General features: G+C 45.8%; 1 protein-coding gene across 1 annotated transcript; it reads right to left on the reverse strand.

Annotated features, from left to right (window-relative positions):
- Positions 1-6,339: 6,339 nt before the first annotated feature.
- Positions 6,340-19,681, reverse strand: LOC134337273 (uncharacterized). Its single transcript, XM_063032142.1, has 6 exons — positions 19,568-19,681; positions 18,539-18,865; positions 14,464-14,754; positions 11,340-11,459; positions 11,180-11,238; positions 6,340-6,787 (listed from the first exon to the last, which is right to left on the reverse strand). The coding sequence occupies exons 1-6, from the start codon at positions 19,659-19,661 to the stop codon at positions 6,755-6,757; spliced, it is 924 nt and encodes a 307-aa protein (XP_062888212.1). The 5' UTR covers positions 19,662-19,681; the 3' UTR covers positions 6,340-6,754.
- Positions 19,682-21,009: the final 1,328 nt, after the last annotated feature.

Raw genomic sequence — 21,009 nt, forward strand, 5'->3', positions numbered from 1 at the left:
TCTATATAGGTATCAATGACATGGGTAGGACGTGTGACGATCTTCAGCATGGAGAGTTCAGGAATTTAGGTGTCATGTTAAAGAACATTAAAAAAAAAGAAATAGGAGGAGGAGTAGACCATCTGGCCTGTCGAGCTTGCTCCGCCATTCAATACGATCATGATAGATCTGACCATGGACTCATCTTCACCGACCTGCCCTTTTCACTGTAACCCTTAATTCCCCTCCTATGCAAAAATCTATCCAACCTTGTCTTAAATATATTTACTGAGGTAGCCTCCACTGCTTCGTTAGACAGTGAACTCCACAGATTCACTACTCTGGGAAAAGCATTTTCTCTTCATATCTGTCCTGGATTTCCTCCCCCGAATCTTCAGGCAATTTCCTCTGGTTCTAGTCCCACTTAATACTGTAAACGATTTTCCTGCCTCTACCTTATCTATCCTATTCATAATTTTATTGCCAGGGTCCGGTCCGTGAAGTCCGCATTCCGGTTCACTGTCAGGTCCATCGATCCGTACTCCGGATTTCCGTGTTTTTCCTGGCTCCGTTGGGCTCCTTAATAGATACACCTGATTCTAGTTTCGGGTCCTGCACATAGATACCTCTCAAAACTAGGATTCGCTGCTGAACTGTTCTCTTCCCCTCTCCATCTAAATCACTGACAGTTTCATCGACGGTTCCCTCGGTGGTTTCCTCGGTAATTACCTTGGCATTCACCGCGACCGTCATCTTGGCAAGTATCCTCGGCAGTCATCCCGGCCCTGCGTCCAAGAAAGGGCCCCGGTCCTGCATCCTAGAGAGCATCCCCGCCCTGCATCCTAGGAGGGTCCCGGCCCTGCCCTCCAAGGTGGTCCCGGCTCCATACACAAGAGCCGAATGAAGCCGAGTCCAAGATCCATGTCCTGTGCTGGAGTTCCTCGCCTTGCCCAGGAGTTCTTCGCCCTGCCCAGGAGTACCTCGCCCTGCCCAACTTTATCTCGCCCAGCCCAGAAGTACCTCTGCCTGCCCGGTGCTGGAGATTCCTCGTCCTGTGCTGGAGATTCCTCGCCCGGTGCTGGAGTTTCCCCGTCCTGGGTTGGAGTTCTCTCGTCCTGTGCTGGAGTTCCCTCATCCAGTTCGGGAGTCTCTCGTCCAATCCAAGAATCCCTCATCCAGTCCAACAGTCCCTCGTCTAGTCCAAGGCACGTCCAATTACCTGGTCTAGTCCAAGCCAGTCCAAGTACCTCGTCCAGTCCAAGCCAAATCCTAGAAGCTAGTCTAGTCCAGGCCTAGTGCAAGAACCTCGTCCTGTCCAAGTCAAGGCTTTGTGTTCTCGTCCTATCCGTGTGCCTCATCCTGTGCAGGAGTTCCACGTCCAGTCTTGCGCCACTTCCAGTCCTCTTCTCCAGCCACGTCCAGTCCTGTAGCCATGTCTTGTCCTCGCCTAGATCCGGGGTCCGAGCCCGAATCAAGACCCAGTTTCCGGGTCCCTGTACAGACTGTGGCTTGGAGTCTTAGCCCAGGTTCTTAGCTCCAAGTTCCTTGTCCCGCTCCCGCTTTCATCGCCTTAGTCCTATCCAGGCCCGGCGCCCTTGTCGCGTCCAGGGCCTGTGTCCCGATCCAGCGTCGTTTCTTCCTGACTCCTGTCTCCCCTTGCTTTCTTGATAAACCTTGTTCCGTTCCTTGTACTTCAGTGTCTGTGCTTGCATTTAGGTCTGCTCCCAGCCCCTCCCCCCCCCCCCGACCACCCTAATGACAGAAAAGTCCATTCATATATGGACCTAGCAACACAGACAGTGTCGTTTAACTTTCGCCATCCTGGGTTCCCTCCTGTTGAATACCCTCCACCCCACTCGCCCGTGTCGTCCATAGTCTGGGAAAGCCTTCTGGCTCGCCAAGAGGCTCCCATGACAGGCGGGGGGAGTGGTTTCTGTCATAGTCCGGTCCGTGAATTCCGCATTCAGGTTCACGGTAAGGTCCATCGACCCATATTCCGTGTTTTCCCTGTTTTCCCCCTTTCCGTTGGGAACCTTAATCGAGTTTCGCAGCTTGCACATAAATACCTCTCAAACCAAGGATTCCCTGCTGGACTGATCACTTCCCCTCCCCATCAGAATCCCTGACAGTTTCCTCGGCGGTTTCCTCCGCAGTCACCTCAGCAAGGATTCTCGGCAGTCAACCCGTCCCTGCGTCCAAGAAAGTGTCCCGGCCCTGCTTCCTAGAAAGCATTCCGGCCCTGCGACCTAGGAGGGTTCTGGCTACGTACCCAAGAGCCTAATCAAGCCGATTCGAAGATCCGAGCCAAACCTAGTCCAAGAGCCACGTCCTGTGCTGGAGTACGTCGCACAGCCCAGGAGTACCTAGCCCAGCCCAGGAGTACCTCGCCCAGCCCAGCAGTACCTCGCCCAGCCGAGGGGTAAATCGCCCAGCCCAGGAGTACTTCGCCCTGCCCAGGAGTACCTCGCCTAGCGCAGGAGAACTTCGCCCGCCCAGGAATACCTCGCCCAGCCCGGTGCTGGGGATTCCTCGTCCTGTACTGGAGATCCCTTGTCCTGTTCAGGAGTTCCCTCGTCCAGTCCAAGAGTCTCTCGTCCAGTCCAGGAGTCTCTCGTCCAGTCCAGGAGTCGCTCGTCTAGTCCAGGAGTCTCTCGTTCAGTCCTGTAGTCACATATTGTCCTCGCCTAGATCAGGGGTCCGAGCCCGTCTCAAGACCCAGGTTCCGGGTCGCTGTCCAGTCTCTGGCTCGGAGTCCTAGCCCAGGCCCGGTGCCCTTGTCTCGTCCAGAGCCTGTGTATATTTCCAGAGTCGGTTCTTCCTGACTCCCCTTGCTTTCTTGATAAACCTTGACCTGTTCCTAGTACTTCAGTGTCTGTGTCTTGCATTTGGGTCCGCTCCCAGAGACCAGCCCCCCCCCCCCCACCTTGCCCCATAACATTTATATGTTTCTATAAGATTTCCTCTCATAATTCTGAATTCCAGTGTGTACATTCCCACGCTATTCAATCTATTCTCATAGTCCAACCACCTCATTTCTGGAATCAACCTCGTGAACCTCATCTGCACGCCCTCCAGAACCTATATATTCTTCCTCAAGTAAGGAGACCAGATCTGCACGCAGTACCCTAAATGAGGCCTCACCAGTATCCTATACAGTTGCAGCATAGCCTCCCTGTTCTTAAATTCAACAGCTTTAGCAGTGACCTACAGCCCGTTTGCCTTCTTGATAATTTGATCCACCTGCAAAGCAGCCTTTTGCGATTCATGCACGAACACCCCCAAGTCCTTCTGCACAGCAGCACGCTGCAATTTTTATACAGGGGGCGCTGGGAGCGGACTCAAAGGCAAGACACAGATACTGAAGTACTAAGATCAGCTGTGCCAAGCAAACAAAGGAAGTGGAGAAGAAACAACGCTGGACAAGACACAGGCCCTGGACGAAACTACGATACAGAGCCTGGGTAGGACAAGACTTGGAAAGAAAGACCTGGACGTGGAACTAGGAACTTGGAACCTGGGTCTTGACTCGGGCTCGGACTCCAGATCCAGGCGAGGGCAAGTCGTGGCAAGGCAACAGGACTGGACGTGGCGGCAGGACGCGGGACTGGAACTGGATGAGGACACGAAGCTCAGACTTAGTCTTGGAAGACAAGAACGCAGAAAACAGAGCCTTGGTCTTGGGAGACAGGAACACAGAACACAGAGCCTTGGTCGAGGGAGAACAGGAACCCAGAACCTTGGTCGACGGAGAACAGGAACATGGAACACAGAGCCGGGACACCTCCTTGGGAACAGAACGTGGGGCCGGGGCGAGGCTTCAGGCGAAGGTAGCAGGCGAGGCTTCAGGCGGAGGCTTCAGATGGAAGGGGAAGGGGAGGGAACAGTCCAGCATTTGAAGCTGAACCTAGGAGCGGTTTATGTAGACAGCCCAAAATGAGAATCATGTGCCTCAATTAAGGCACACAACAGGACAAGAGGAAACCGGAAAACCTGGAATACGGATGAATGGACAAGACCGTGTACAGGAATGCGGATATCACGGACCGGACCCCGACAGCAATCTTTTAACCTTTCAAATAATAATTTGATCTTACATTTTTCCTTCCAAAATATATAACCTCACATTTACCAATATTGTACTCCAACTGTCACACCCTTGCCCACTCACTTAAGCTATCTATATTTCTCTGCAGACTTTCCCTTTGCTCTGCACAACTTGTTTTTGGTGTCATCAGCAAACTTAGAAACACTACTCCTAGTCCCCTCTTCCAGATCTTTAATGAATACCGTGAACAGTTATGGCTTCAGCACCGACCCCTGCAGCACACCACTCGCCACTAATTGCCAACCAAAGAAACACCCATATATCCCAAATCTCTACTTTCTATTGGTTAACAAATCCTCTATCCTTGCTAATACATTACTCCCAACTCTATGCATCTTTATCTTATGGATAAGTCTTTTATGTGGTCTGTTATTGAATGCCTTCTAGAAATTCAAGTAAATAACGTCCAGGTGTTCCCCATTATCCACAGCCCTTGTTATCACCTTAGAAACTCCAGTAAATTTGTCAAACAAGACCTGCCTTTGCTGAATCCATGCAGCGTCTTTCCAGGTGCTTCGGATTCATTCTTACATGCCTCAAATATTTCTCTGTTTATTGTCCGTGCCACTGTAATGTTATTTTGCGGTGGCCAATAGAGAACTTCCTCCTGTGATTTTCCCCCTTTTGTGACGGGGTCCTCAATTACCCCTATAAACTGTGCTCGATTACCCCTATGAACTGGGCTTTTAAAGAGAGAGAGTAAGAGGTTCATTTAACACAACCACCTTGTTTAAAAGAGAGAGGCAAAGACGAGACCGCTCACAGGTTCTTTATACATCCATCAAGGACATCACCTGCTTATACATTCTTACACAGACAGGGAAGGGAGGAGCTGTTTGAATGACAGTTGGTACTCAGTACGGGGAGACAAATAGAAGGTCAGATGATAGACCTGAGACATATGGTTTTGGACACGGGATGAGCTTTTTTGTGCCCACAGAAAAAGTGGGTTTTTGGAGGATCGATCAGTGGCTCTTGCAGTGTGCAAAGGAAGGGACCGGTGGGGAGTGGTTCGTGTGTGTCAACCATCGCCTGGGTTTATAGCTCCACCACAGAAGAACCGTCCCCTTTCTTGTGGTCACAGTCGGTGACTTTTAAAGGATTTCGGAGGACAACGGGAAGATCAACGGCGTCAGCTCACCTGAAGATTCAAATCTCTCTCTCTCTCTCCATCACTACTCAACTCAATACCACGAACTGAACTGAGCTTTACTGATTATCGTAAGACTGTATCTATTTACCCTCGGAATTGAAGAAGCTTGGTTTTCATATATTTCCGCAATTACTTATATATAATCATTGCTAACCTGCTTGATTTATCTGCATTTATATTACTGTATTGTGTAGTTAGTAATAAATGCTATTAGTTAATAGCAATATCGGACTCCAAAGTGTTTTCCATCCATGCTGGTTCTTTAACCAGTCACAGGGTACGTGACACTTTACTATTCTTAAACTCTACCCAGATGATTTCAGTATTCTACTCCTTAGATCTTATATCGTCTCTCACTATCGCCCTGATCTAATCTTTAATTAAGAGCACTTACCTTCCTGCCTGTCCTTCCATCTTGCCTGATATCCTTGGATATTTCATTCCTAATCCTCTCCACCCTGCATCCAGATTTCTATGTAGGCCACTGAATAGTACTCCTTTCTACTGATTTGGGCCACAAGCTTACTGATCGTGTTACGAATACTATGGACATCCAAGTCAAGTGCAGTTACACTCATTGTGCTTTTAAAATCTTCTAATCATTTATTCTTTCGTATTTCTGTTTTCTTCACTCCAAAACTTAAACTTTTTTTTTGCTTTTGTTTAATCTTTATCCGCACTTTTCTCTTTTACTTCTCCAATCTGTTGAACCCACCCCCTGCTATTGCGTTGAAAGGCGTATCTATAGCCCTAGTTATGAGATTCACTCGGATCCAGATCCCATCACGGATCAGATGGTGTCTGTCCCATTGGTACAGCTCCCTCCTTCCCAATACTGGTGCCGATTGCTCATGAATTCAAATCTACTTCTCCCACACGAATCCCTGAGCCACGCAATTAACTCGATAATCTTCTTGACCTCCTGTCAGTGAGAATGTCTTTCTGCACCATCACTGGGAACGTTTCATGATCTGGAGAGAGAATTCAGGATCCATGGATACAGCGGTGATTATTCAATCAACCTTTGGACAATTGCATACAACCGGCTTACTACAATTTGGACGTTAGATGACCAAGAAAAAAATTAACATTTCGTGCCAAATTATAATTTATTGAAGCAGTAGTTATGACAAGGGTTAGTTTTAATTGCAGCAAGCTGTACGTAATCAGGGATGGGACAACAGATTAACCGTTGTTCATTATTACCCATTGGTCAGAGTGAAGGAGCTCAGAGTTCGGCTTCGGATGGAGAGATCTGGGAATATGACAAGCGCTCATGCAGCCGATCGATGGCGCTGTGAATCAATTGGACCACCTGCGTGCGGGCTTTCTTTCGAGTTTGCGGGTTTACGTCTCGGCGGGTCCGGTTTGTCGCTTTCGCACTGCAAGTTGCTCAGCTTGTGCCGTTACTCACACGACTCTTTACTACTCCGTTACTGTTCTTGCTCCGCACATACGAAACAAGGTCTAAATCTGTCGCTTTTCATGGAGCATAATATTCACTCTGCCTTTCCAGATCAGTTAGCATCAATCGCCAGCTGAGCGTAGATCTGTAAGGGAATGACATGAGATTGGTTACCGTATCAATTCCCACCCTGCACCATTCTTCGCCAGGTTGTGTGTATGGCGCAACTTAATAACGCGTTAATTCCAGATCAAAGGGATGTGATATCATTGAGCAAAGAGTTTCATTCACCTTTAATATGCCTGATTACAGTCAACAACAAAACGCAGGCCTCTCTTTTGGTCGCTGAACCTGCCCCTGTTATGTCCTTCCGATTTCAATATTATTCTTCGGTCCCTGCTCTGTGAAATCTTGTCCAGCCTTGGACCTAACATATCCATAATATCCTACAGCCCGTGGAAGTCTGGTTCTCCCTTAAATACAGTATTTTTCGGCCTTACATCGTCCCTGTCTGCCTCTCCATCTGACGCCACCAGCACCAATGCCCTTCCCTATCTATCTAACTCCCTGCAGTCTTTGCACTGCTCTCTGCGTAACTGTTTAGGCACCTGCACGGCAGTCTATTTGCGTAACCCCTCCAGCCCGTATACCCCTCTGTGTGACCCCCGTCCGACCTGCATTCGCATTATGTGACCCCTTCAGCCAGTATACACTCCGTGTGACCCCTCCAGCCCGTATACCCCTCTGTGTGACCCTTCCAGCCTCGAAACCCTCTATCTGTGTAACCTTTCTAAAACTTTCGCTATCTGTCTAATTCGTCCAAATCCTAAACTCCTTTATCAACGCAGCACAATCGAACCTCTATCTCCTCGCAGATCTGTAATCCTCTTTTCTTTAACCTTTTTCCCTGAAACTGAAATCTCCTGAAATTTCCTGTCCAATTCCATTCCCTGTTGTACTCTTTCTTTTCTTCCGCAACTCCAAGACTTCCCAAGTTCTCTGCACTCCGCTGTTGCGGACATACGCCAGCAGTGGATACGTTCGCTGCTGTGGGTCTGGAAACCTGACTGCTCCTTGGTTAAAGTCCTCCTGCACACCGGGAGCGGCCAGCTGCGGGTAACATGAACGTGTATTGTCTGTTGTTAGGTTCTGTCTATTGTCGTATCTGTAATTTGTTTTAGGACAATGAATCCTACACAAAGCTCTTAAAACAACCGGGTTGTCGTGGGGAACTTCAAATTCCCTAATACGGAGAAATTTCTGAAATGCCTGGTTTCGCTGCCGTTGTTACTCTGCGGTCGAGAATCTCCGGAGGGAAGGCCCCAAAATCCCCGGGATTGCCTGCTGCTGGCGATCGAGGCTGAGTTCGAAGCTTTCGGATAGAGATGGTGCTCGGTACTCATGTCCGAGGGTTGATCAGAGCTCGAGGTTTTCGGACCACTCGGAGTCGGACTGTGGTCGGGTATGGCAGGGAGAGTTTTCATCCTTCTCCCGTCTGCGTGAGATGTGGGGTGTTCAAGAGACTTTGAACTTTTTTTACTGTGCCATGGACTGTTCTTCATCAAGTTATGGTATTGTTGCACTGTTATAATTATGTGTTTTTGTTAGTTTTTCAGTCTTGGTCCGTCCTGTGTTTCTGTGATATCACACCGGAGGAATATTGTATCATTTCTTAATGCATGCATTACTAAATGACAATAAAAGAGGACTGCGTGTCCTCATAATCTAATAATCTAATAATCTAATCTAATCAAGTGGGATCTCCTTAAAGCGAGGGATTTATAGTGTGCAACATTTGCTTGGTGAATCCAAAATAGTTTCTGTATCAATGTGCAGATGTTCCAACAAGAAGATGGGGCAACATTGAACTGGAGTTTGACCATGAGCCTGGGCAAGCGACTGACTTTTCACTGGGAGAACATTGAGCGAACAGTTATCTCAACTCCAGAGGTTTTAAGATAGCCGTAGATGAGAATATTATAAATACCATTAAATTCAGTGAAGACCATGAAAAGTCATTGGCAAGACGGATTAAAGAGAATTCCGCGGGTGGGGGGGGGGTGGTTCTATTCACACATCAAGAGCAATATGATAGCTAGGAGCGGGTACAACAACTGAATGATAAATGAGGTAACGTGAATGGCTGTGAATGATGTGGTTCGGTGCTTAATATCAAGGAGAAATAATGACAAGTGCCGAGATCAGTGTGGAGGGCACGAATTTGCTTGTGCATTATGAAATAAATAATGAGGTATTTCTGTGTCTTTTAAGGAACATTAAGTGGGTGTCTTGTTAGGATATACGCCGGGTTATTAAGAGGGGCAAGAGATGAGATTGCTGGAGGCTTGACCAATATCTTAGTGTCCTCTCCAGCCACAGGAGAGGTTTCGGAGAATTAATACGTAGCTAACGGTGAAAGGAAATAGGGATAATCTTGAAAAGTATAGACCGGTGAGTCTCGCATCAGCAGTAGGGAAGTTACTGGAAATAATTCTTAACGATCGCATTTATGAGCGTCTGGAAAACCTGTCATTGTGGGTGGCACGTCGATTCTTCCTAACTTGATTAGGACTTTGGACGAAGTGACAATGGTGATTTCTTGCAGGCAGAGCTATGGATGTTGTCCACATGGATTAACTAAGGCGTTTGACAAGGTCCCATATAGGAGGCTCAATCGAAGATTAAAATGCATGAGTTTTATGGTGAATTGGCCGTTGAGATTCAATACAGGCTTGTCCATAGAAGACAGAGGGTGCCAGTCGAGAGACTTATTCTAGCTGGAGGATTGTGACCCGCAGGGATCTGTACTGGGATCTCCGCCAGATGTGATGTATATAAATTACCTTGATGAAAATGTAAATGGGTGGGTTAGTAAGTTTGCAGATGATACCAGAGTTATGGACAGTGTAGAAGGCGGTCAAAGGATACAGACCAGTTGCAGATACGGACAAATAAGAGGGGGTTTGATCCCATCAAATGACAAATATTGCATTATAAAGGGATAGTACACTATTAATGACAAGCTCCTTAACACTCCTGACGTACAGAGGGATTTTGGACTTGAGTCCGTATCTCTCTGAATGTAACGACACAGCTTGTTAGGGTGGTCAAAAGGCACATGGCATTCTTTCCTTGATCTGTCAAGGAAATGTGTTCCAGACTCTAGAAGTAATATTGGAGCCTAATAGATCCTGCAGTTAGACTGCATCTGAAGTATTGCATTCAATTTTGGTCAGTTCCATTATAGGAAAGATGTTGGGGCTTTGGAAAAAATGCAGAAGTATTCTCGGATGCTGTCTGGAAAGTAGATCATCTGATATGAGGAGAGTTTGGCCCTACGCACGAATTCTTCGCATTGTAAATAATCCGTCCCCTTCCTCCAACAATCTTTCTTATCCCCTACCATCAGGCAGGTGGTACCGGAGCATTAAAACAAGAACTTTTAGGGTGGGAAACAACTTCCTCCTGTAGGCCATAAGACTACGAAGCTCCCTGCCACCACCCACGTCTCAACATGTATGAAGTGCCAATAGCGTTGTACTGTTTATCTTTGACTTCTGCCGTATGCCTCGTATTATTTGTTAATTTATTTGTGGTTATTGTGATTACATTACTTAATGTGTGGTGTGTAAGTTATATGTACTGCGTTGTGCAACTTGGTCCGGAGGACCGTTGTTCCGCATGGCGATATACATGATAATAAACTGAACTTGAACTTGAACGTAAGCAAACTTGAGTTGTTTACTCTGGAAAATCGGAGATTGAGGGGCTATTTGACATCGATTTACATACTATGAGAGGCACAGATAGAAAAGGCAGCCAGTATCGCTTTTCCACATTGTTGAAACGTGGCATGTGCTTAAGTTGAACTGGGGTAAGTTCAAAGGAGATGTGCGGGTCCCTTTTTAACACAGAGAATGGTAGAAGCCCGGAATTCGCTGCCGAAGGTGTTGGTGGAGGCAAATGCGATAGACCCGTTCCAGAGGCTTTCCGATAGGCACATAGATTTGCTAGAAATTGAAGAATATGGGCATTCTTCAAGCGGGAGTGATTAATGTAGTTGGGTATTTGATTACTAATTCAATTAGCTCAATAGCACATCGTCGACTGAAGGACGAGTCCCCGTGTTGTACTATTCTAAGCGCAAAGCAATTATCTGCTTATAAATGGCATTACTGGGTACAGGAGTGGAACCCGCTGTGGTATTCTGCTGTTGTAGCCCATTCACTTCAAGTTTGGATGCTTTATCCTCTCAGAGATGGTCTTCTGACACCAAAAACATAACATGTGATTATTTAAGTTACTTTCACTTTCCTGTCAGCTTGAACCAGTCTGTCCATTCTCCTCTAACCTCTCTCATTAACAATTTGGTTATGACCACATCACTGCCACTCTCTGGATTTTGCCTGTTTGCTTGTTTGTTTGTATTTTTTTGCACCAATCTTTGTAAGCTCTGGAGACTGGTATGCCTGAAAACGCCAGGATATCGCATTAACGAGCAGGTTTTACACGTGTACTTGAAATTGAGTGTACTTACATCACGTTCTCGATCCTTTCGCCGGGTGTTGGTGATTTTGCTTGCCGTTTCTCCTTTTACTGATTGAAAGAGATGTTTAGAAGTGAGCTTTTCTTCAAAGGGATTATTCACCTTTTGGCGAGAAGTTCAGGTCATGATAATGTTAAGGCCAGCACGTTACCTGGTTCGCGTTCTTTCCGACACTTCCTAATAGCCACCGTGGACGCCCCTACAGCAAGGAACACGAGTGTCGCCGCCAGGCCAATTGTAAGCATATGACAGAGTTCGACCTGCACGCTGTCTGAAGGACGTAAAAACAATTTTCAATTGAAAGTAATTTACCATTAGTTCCAATCTGCATTTGTTGCCTATGGATCCTAAATACTCAACAGATTGAACATAAAATGAAGGAATCATTAAAATCAGAATCAGGCATTTGTCCTGAGACTTGCTGTTTTGCTGTGGCAGTAAATTGCAATATTCAAACTATAAGTTACAATAAGAAGTATATGTATGTGTCTGCTTGTCTGCAAATTAAGTAAGTAGTGCAAAATGAGAGGGAAATGGTGAGGTAGTGTTCATGGGTTAATTGACCATTCAGATGTCTGATGGTGGAGGAGAAGAAGCTGATCCTAAAACTTTGAGTGTGTGTTTTCAAACACTTATTGTTCCATCCTGAGAGCAGAAATGCGGAAAGGGCATGTCCTGGGTGATGGGGTCCATACTGATAGATGCCCCATTTTGCAGCATGACCTTTTGATGGTGTCCTGGATATGAGGACACTGTTGCCCATGATGGAGCTAGATGAGCTTACAACTGATATATTTAAGGCGGAGGTTGATGGTATCTCGATTAGCAGGGACGTCAGAGGTGTCGGGGAAAGGGAGGAGAACAGGGCTGAGGGGAATAGTGAAAAGACGACGATGGAATAGCGGAGAAGACTCGATGAGCTTGTGGTCTTATGCTGTAATCTCTTATTCCTTCTGAAAATTGTGACCTTAGATCTATCCAAATAGCTCCCTGGTCGTCACAGGAACTGGCCATCCGACCCAACTAACCCATACTGGTACTTGAGACCCCGGGAGCATTTACATGTTCGTCCACCTCTGCTCTAGACTACTCCAGGTTGATACCGATAACTTTAACGGGCCTCACTACAACACTTCTTTCAAGTTTGGGGCGTGTGGTCTCTGATTATCCTTCGAGTGCTGGCCAACGTCATTGGCTGTGCGTCGTTCTGCCTCAGATATGCTTGCTCCATTCTGCTGTAAAGGTAGCTCGTGACTCTAGGGACACGTTTTCTATCCAGCTCTCGAAGTGTGTGCACTTTTCCGCGTAATCATGTGGCATTCCACCACATATTGCCGCTGCCCCTCACTTAGGAAGAGCTTGCTGGTAAATATGTGGCAACAAAGAATCAAAGCAAGTATGATTTCCGTTTCTATGCTGTAAGATTAAAGGGGATACAAATGTCAGAAAGCTGGTACAGGGTGTCTCGGGACTGACTCGGCCAATAGCAAGAACGAGATTGAGGATTGTCAGAGTCTGAGGGGATGTCACAGAAAGTGATCTGATTGGTCACTTGCCTTTGCAACCATTGTGTCTGGGGTCTAATTTGGAATGTAATAAATCTTGGAATTTTGTAGCAATTAGTATCAGGTTTATTATTATCACATAAACCGAGATGCAGTGAAAAGTTTGCCATCCAGACAGATCATATGGCACACGAAACACCGAGTAGCACAAAAGGAGAAGCTGGTGAATGAAGTATTGCAGTTACAAAGAAGGCGCAGTGTGGGTGAAAACAAGATGCAAGAGCCATGACGACTAGAGTTTGAGATGAATAGATCACTGAACGGAAATCTGTCCAGCACAGTACAGGCATAACGATGTTGTGCCGACCTTTTAACTCAAAAATAAGTTCATCCTTCCCTTCTACATTGTCCTCCATTTTCCTTTCATCCATGTACATATCTGACAATCGTTTATATCGTACAAGAGGTCCGTTCAAACGGCCCATAGAGGTATACATCCTGGCGACGGCGGTTACTTGGTGTGAGACAGAAATTTAGCTAACTTTTGAGGTTATAGCTAATTTGATGGGTAAAGGCAAACTGGAACCGACAGGGTCCCGCATGTTCAGAAATATTCCATCTGTCTCAGCTAGCTCACAAGTTAAGCGCGCCCAACGCTGGGAAGTGGTATATTGGCCTGGAGAGGGGAATGGTTTACCAACCGAGAGTCGGCGGTGAATGAGTCATTTTCAGTCATTTGAACTACTTATGTATCGTGATGAACTGAATAAAGGACTGCGTATGTGTAACCGGATTCCCCTATTATATAAATTCTAAGGAGACTAATGGGAAATGTATATGGCCGTGCAATAACATAGCGGTGAGCGAAACGACGTAAAGTGCCGGTTGAAAGATCGTGGCTCGATTCCTGCTGCTGTAATAAAGACATTGTACATTCTCCAGGTAAAAACGTGGGATTCCTCCGGGTGCTCCGGTTTGCCCTCACATTCCAAGGACGGAGGGTTTGAGTTAGCAAGTTACAGGCATACTATGCAGCCGCCGGAAGCGTGGCGGCATTTGCGGGCTACCCCAGCACACTTTCGCTGAGTTGAATTGACGCAAAAGACGCAGTTCACTATATTTTTCGATGTACAGGTGACAATTTAATCCAAAATTTATCGGGAATCATATGTCGGGAGACGAGTAATTTCAAGGACTCTACAACTCAGTATTATTTTTGACTTATTATTTGTACGATTTGACTTCGTTTGTACATCGTTTGTTTGTCAGTCCTCGTTATTTATAGCCTTTCACAAATTCTGTTGTATTTCTTTCTTGTTCTACTGTGAATGTCTCTGATCTCAGTGGAGTATATCGTGACATATACTTCCTTTGATAATAAATGTACTTTGTATTTTGAAGAAACAAAAATGAATTATTCTGAATAAAAAGTCAATGATAATTAATCTGAATCTGATACTGATTCTGAACATTTCCCTTAACAGAGTGGCCAAACCAAGAGGTGCCCATTTAAAGTAAGTTTTGAGTGATGATGATAAAGTTAGTGAGGGAAAGAGCTTCACCCGGAGAGCGTTGGGAGTTTCAATGATCGGTGGGGAGGGAGGAGAAACTCTGCTCACATTTCCGTAGTGTTTAAATGCGACAGTAGAGCCGTTAGGGACACGGAGACAGCGCTAGAGAGCGGGATTTAGCTGGATACTAGGCCTAAACACAGAGGGCCGAATAGCCTCGCTTCATAAAGCTGATGGGAATCACTAGCTTCTACGATACCTTTCTGAGCGGAGACACTGTCACTGACCAGGTGTCCAGTGGCGCAAGTGCAGACGACGCCGCTACGCCATCTTTCCGCCGGGATCTGGAAGCGGCTGCTAACGCTGTATCCTCCGTCCGGATCAAATATCGGGGGATCAACGAGACCTTCTCTGGTATTTCCCGATATGTTCCATCGGATGTTCATGGAATGGGAAGACACGCCTCTCACCAAACACATCAAGGTCACCAGTTGCATCCGGGGAATTTCATCCGCTTGCGGTGCTAACAGGTATATCGTGGGAGGCTGGGCTGAATGCGGAAAACACAACAACGCTGTATTAATTGGATAGACACATTTTAATCTCGGTTTCAGAAACTGGTTATTCTGGCATCTTCTCCGTGCTGGTGGTCATGTACATATCTGTGCCAATTCTAGTTTACAAGGCCCTCTGTCTGTGATAGTTCGTCTACATAACTGAGCGAGTAGCTGCATCGCTACCCCTCAGGGTGTGAGATCCCAACGCTCCTCGGAGAGAAACATCCTTTTTCAAGCCTTCTCTAAGTCTGTCACCCTTAGTCTGTATAGGTTTATCGATACATTTACCATCGCCACAACAGCATAGCGTTTAGCGCGATGCTATTACATCTCTGGGAGTGGGAGTTTGGATTTCAATCCCGGATTCCACTGTAAGCAGTTTGTCGCCGTGAAACGCCATTCCCCGTTTAAAGCGTGGGTTTCCTCCGGATGCTCCGGTTTCCCCGCACAGTCCAAAATCGTAAGGGTTAATAGGGTTAATTGATCATTGTATATTGTCCCCTGATTAAGCTCAGCTAATGTTCCACATTTCTATCAGCTTACCGTCTCCACCGCAATGAAAGCAAAGTAACGTACATAACCGATCCTCGCAAACGAAACGACATCGTTGTGATAGAGACCCACAGCGGGGAAGCAGACAATACAGCTCATCGTATCGACGAGTGGGCACCAATCCACATTAATCCCATCTTCCTACACTTAGCTAAGACCCTTCAGTATAACTCATCAATGAACACATCTAGACACCTCTTAGATGCTGTCAGCAAATCTGCTGCAACCATTCTAGGACATACTCACAGTTGGTCCTGTTCAGATCACCCCGAAACTCTTCTGTCTTATACTAAATCTATGCTCTCTTGTTTGTCCACCTCAATTATGTGGAAGGGCCTCCTGCTGTTAACCTCGTAATATGAAGTTGGTCTATGACCTCCCTACCTCTCTATTCAATAACCTGACTAATGAAAGGCCAATATCCATTTGCCGTCATAATCACAGTATGTACGTGCGATGCCACCTTGAAGGATCACTGGATTTGTAATCCAGGGTCCTTTTGTTCCTCAACTTCCATGTTTCCCATATCCTTCCCTCATTAGTCCTCCCAAAACGCATCCCCTCACGTTATCCCGGGTTAACATTTATAATTCGTTTCACCAACACTTCAGTATCAACCCTTGGACAAAGACTAACTTTTACACTAACCGTACAATCCACTATTTCGCCCTTCGTTGTTTTCTGCACAAATTTACTGATCCTGCTTCTTATATAAAAATCTAAACTGTTCAAGAATATTTCAAAGAACAAAGTTCCACTACCTATTCTCGGGGAACACCGCTAGTAGCAGGCATCCAACCTTCCCTTGCCCCTTGTTTCCAGTCTAATGTGGAATCGTGTGACAAATTTCCCTGGTTGCTGTCTATGTGGGATCTTGTCAGCGGCCTCAATGAAGTGCATCTAAAACATACATTGATTTTACGGTCTAAATCATGGACTTGGAGACTTCTTCAAGAATTTCGATCAGATTGCTCCGACATGCTCAGCTGTTAACACAGCCAGCTTGGCTGTCTTTGATTAGACCTTGTCACTCCAAGATATTATTAAACCTGTCTCTCGGAGTTCAGTCTTTTAAGATTGCTACGACTGTTGTTCGATTCATAGGTCTATAATTGCCAATGCTTTCCCTGGAACTCTAATCCCTACTTTCCAGGAATCTCACATGTACCCAGCGAGTATTTACAATATCGCACTTAAAGACCCAGCAATCCCACAGTTTGCTTGCCGCAGAAGCTTAGGATAGATCCGGTGATTTTCGACTTTTAAAGCCGCTACGGCTTCAACTACATGTTCTTCATTTATTGGGATTTACACCAAAAGTTCACCTTTCCCTTCACTGAAGCCTCCATCTACAAGGTGCGCTTCCTTTGTAAATTCTGATGAAGCGTACTCATTTACGACCACTGCAATATCTTCCAGCTCCAAAGCCAGATTCGGCCGTTGCTCATAATGGACTCCAGTATTTCCTTGGATGATCTTTCGCTCTTAATACACTTTTAATAAACTTTTATCTGCTTGCCAGTGATATTTTGTGACTTCTATTAATCTGCCTTTTAAGCATCGCCTTGCATTTTTATACCAGGAAGGGCTTCGCTCGTCTTTAACTTTCTATACATACCATCTGCCTCATTTTTTAATCTTTATCCATCCTCAAAAACCTTGTCGTCCATAGATCTCTGAGATTATCACCTCTACCTTTTACCCTTACTGGAACATGTTGGCTCTGAGCTCTTACTATTTATCCTTCCATGCACATACCGACTTACCAGCAAGCGGGTCCTCCGATTCAACTCTATCCTGCTCCTGTCTAATACCAACGAACATGGATTTGCCCAGTTTACGGGGTTTATTTCTGGTTCATGCCAACCTTTATTTCTCATAACCACTTGAAATATGTGCATTCACTGCCACGATTCCAAATCAGCTCCCCAGCTGACACTTCTTCAAACTGACGAGCCACAAAGTCGTGTATCTGTGGAATTCATTGCCACAGGGGGCTACGAAGGCCAAGTCATTGGGAATACTTAAAGCGGAGCTTGATAGGATCTTAATTAGTAAGGGCGTCAAAGGTCACGGGGAGAAGGCAGGAAAATGGGGCTGAGAGGGAAAAAATCTGCAGTGAGAAATTGGCTCAGAAAACTCGATGGGACGAAAGGCGTAACACTGCTGAGATAATTTATGGTCTTGTAATCAATTTCATTCACTTCTTGACGATCCAGTTCTATACCTCATTGGTAACCTACACACGAAATTAAAAACCTCTCTTGACCGGATCTTAAAAATCCTCTCCAGCGCAATCGCGCCCCTGCTATAGTTTAACGTCCAGGCTGCAATCTTACGGCACAACTCCAATTTTGGTTTGATTAATGTGTCACACAGTTTGAATATACACACTTCCTTGCTCTTATATTCTATTCCGTGGCAATCAAAGACAAGTATTTGGTATGTTTGTTTCACCACCTTCTCTCCAAGTCGCCTTTTGTACTGCCGTTCATTATATCTGTTCCCGAACTTCCAAAGCACTTCGCTCAAATTTCTCAGATTTAAACTTCATCTGCCATTGTTCTGACCACCTTTAGGGGAGGCACGGTTGCGAAGCGGTTATGGCAACGCTTTACTGAGCCAATTGTAAAACAATGGTTGAATCGCCGTCGCTATCTGTAAGGGGTTAATACGAGAACGCGTAGATTTCCTCCGAGTACTCCGATTCCCTCCCACATCCTAACGATGTGAAAATTAACTAGTAAATGGGCGGCGTGGGATCGTTGGACTGAAAGAGACTGATGCCGTGCTGCATCTCTAAATTAAATTGAGAATTAACCTCTTCAGTATTGCTCTGTAGCTCAAACCTAATCTCCACACTTCCAACAGTACCATAAATTCCCGTCTCATTTGTGGACGTATTAATTATAATCTCAACGTACCCTCTGGGCCCCAGCAAACGCCATCATGTACAGTCCTAAGCCCAGCTACGAAAGGAATAAGGTTGGGCATGGGATTCCCAACCCCATCCCGTAAAAATCCTGTGCTATAGTAACGCAAACAAAAGCTCCCTGCGAGAAGAAGGACCTTCGAAAATTAGCTATACACTGGGACAATTTGAAAGTGGCCCATGACCGAAGACTCTGGTGAGCTGCTTTCAGCTCCTATGCTCAGTAGGGGTGATGGACTTTTAAACAGGGTCCCAGCATCAGCAGAAATGTTGAACTTGTTTCGGCGGGTTACCTGTGACCACTAGATTGGATCCATTGCCGAACTCGCCGATGAGCTGATCTGCGCAGAAGTAGATCCCAGAATCATTTCGCTGGACGTTTTCAATCACCAGGGAGTAAGTGGCTGATTTTACGTCCACCTGCCCCGAGAACCGCCCCTCCGCTTCCACGAATCTGCCCACACTGTAAACGAACTGCAGATGCCTTTGGTTGCTCCGTTTATACCAGTTTATCATAGCATGCGCACCCCGATCCCGGCTACAATTCAGGATGGCCTGACCTCCGACACGGACGGTCTGGATCGGCGGAGACTGGAACAAGGCGGCCTGAGACACACAAACTAAAAAAAGGAAGATTTAATCACAGATGTGGTCCTTTCACGGTTGACACAGCGACTTCAGCCTCGCGCCATCTTTTTTATAAACTGAGACTTCGGAACACAGAAAGAGCAGTTTACTCAGTCTCTGCAGTTAATTGTTCTACCCGCTTCTCTAATCCCATAATTCTTATCTGAATCCCTTTCTTAAAACTCCGTTGGAAATCATTCCAGTTTTACATTCCCTGGTGGGGTAGGAATTAATTTACCGCGCGTTTTCCCGAGTAATCTACCCTCCGAATTCTACCTCTGCCATCCGTGATTATTGACTATCTGTGATTAAATAAAAATATCGACATAGTATATAGAACAGTACAGCACAGTTACGGGCCCTTTTGTGCCCAACCAATTGAATTAGTAATCAGGTGGTAATCTGAACTCTTCTGCCGACACAATGTCAGTTTTCCCTGCATCAATGGGCCTATCTAAACGTATTTTAAAAGTCCTAAAATGTCTGCTGCTATCACACCCCAGGGCAATCCCCGCACCACCATTATCTACCACTCACATTTCCTTCGAATCTACCCCCTTTCAAATTAAATCCATGCCCTCCGGCATTAGAAGTCACTTATTTATTCTACCAAATTCCTTCAGTTAATTAACGATCAGCATTCCCTCTAAACTAGCTGCCTAAGCTCTTCCCTGCTTGAAATTCGGGTCGTTCACCTTGCAGTAAGTGAAAGAGTGCGAAGACCGCGAAGCATCTCATTGTTCGTGACCGAGTTAAACTCCCGAGTGTTAATCGCAGACGCGTGTTCATCGGTTTGCAGAGTTGGAGCAAGGGAGGGGGAGTGAGATCCTTTGTAATTGATGAAAATCAAACGTAATGCTTATTAGTAAATGTTCGGTTGTATTGGAAAAAGGTAGAGGCGCGCTGTGGTTTCCTGTTTACGCGGGGCCAAGTGCACCCAAATGGAACGAGGTTTGCAAACACGTAAAAAATACAAGTCTTCTCGTGTTGGTCAGACCACATTCGAGTATACTAAATAGTGCTAACCTTGGGCTGTGACACTGTGGACAGGATACTGGTTATATTTATCATGAGGGCCTAATTAGGACAGGAAGTCTTTCTCCAAAGAAGTACATACAGTGGGGTGGGCGGCTACCTTGTCGGGGTTTATTTTAAATCTAAAAATGTTTGATGAAATAGTTTGGCGATGTTTTCAGGTGGCAATGGTTGTGTTGGAGGCGGCCGAGGACGTTTCTGACATATTTCAAGCCTCCTGCATTCCCAAGTTGTTTAACACACCACGGAGTGTTTTTTCTCATCGATGTTGCAATGTTCAAAAGACACCGAGCAATATTTACACAGAAAGCTCCCTCAAAGCGGTCACATAATGCTGCCTGGTCTGGATTTATAGATATAGTCTCCAGGGACGGAAGGGGGTCACTTTCTCTTCTTTTCAGTGGAGTGGCAATGAATAGACGGGCTTCAGTTTAACTTCTCGCCTGAAGACCGCATAGTGGCAGCGCGGGTCGACTGCACTCGGGGTTCCTACTGGATATTTGCACAGAAGTTGAAGTTAAACAGAAGCTTGGTACGCAGCTTAAGGAGGAGAGGGATCAAGTTTAATGTTAAGGAGCGTGGGGGAGGAGGCTGGCATAGAGGGCGTTGCCAGTGACCAAAAGAAATTGTATTCATGTGATAAAGGATCTCTCTGGAATGGACGTGAAAGAAAGATTTTTTCACTGTTCCTCGGTACAATTTAGTACAATTGGCTTATTTACAATAAGCCAATTTAACTGAGTGTTTTATTTCACTAAGTGGTTCTATTATCATGATCGGAAATCACATCATATACACATATCAACTCATGTATAAACACATAGACGTATTCGGGATAGAGGTTTGTGACAAGTGGTGTCCCTCAGGGATCGGTGTTGTGGCCTGTTAAAGGTTACAGCAAAAATATGTGACAATTGCAGATTTGGACGACGAAAAGATAGATTTAGTCCTGATGACTAGTCTAGGCCCGAAACGTTGATTGATTATACTTCTCCATAGATGCCGTCTGACCTACTGAGTTCCGGCAGCACTTTGTGTGTGTTTTCCAGCATCTGTGTTGACGATCGATTTACTCCGCCGAGTGTGAGGTTTTGCACTGATG

The sequence above is a fragment of the Mobula hypostoma genome, chromosome 2 (assembly GCF_963921235.1).
Source record: "Mobula hypostoma chromosome 2, sMobHyp1.1, whole genome shotgun sequence".
In the NCBI taxonomy this organism is placed as follows: domain Eukaryota; kingdom Metazoa; phylum Chordata; class Chondrichthyes; order Myliobatiformes; family Myliobatidae; genus Mobula; species Mobula hypostoma.

Coding starts and splice junctions, on each gene's coding strand:
- LOC134337273 (XM_063032142.1), bottom strand. CDS start 19,661: ATGAACACGCGTCTGCGATTAACACTCGGGAGTTTAACTCGGTCACGA. Junction 14,755..18,538: donor ATCCAATCTAGTGGTCACAG/GTAACCCGCCGA, acceptor TTCCGCATTCAG/CCCAGCCTCCCACGATATAC. Junction 11,460..14,463: donor CAGTGTCTCCGCTCAGAAAG/GTATCGTAGAAG, acceptor TACGTCCTTCAG/ACAGCGTGCAGGTCGAACTC.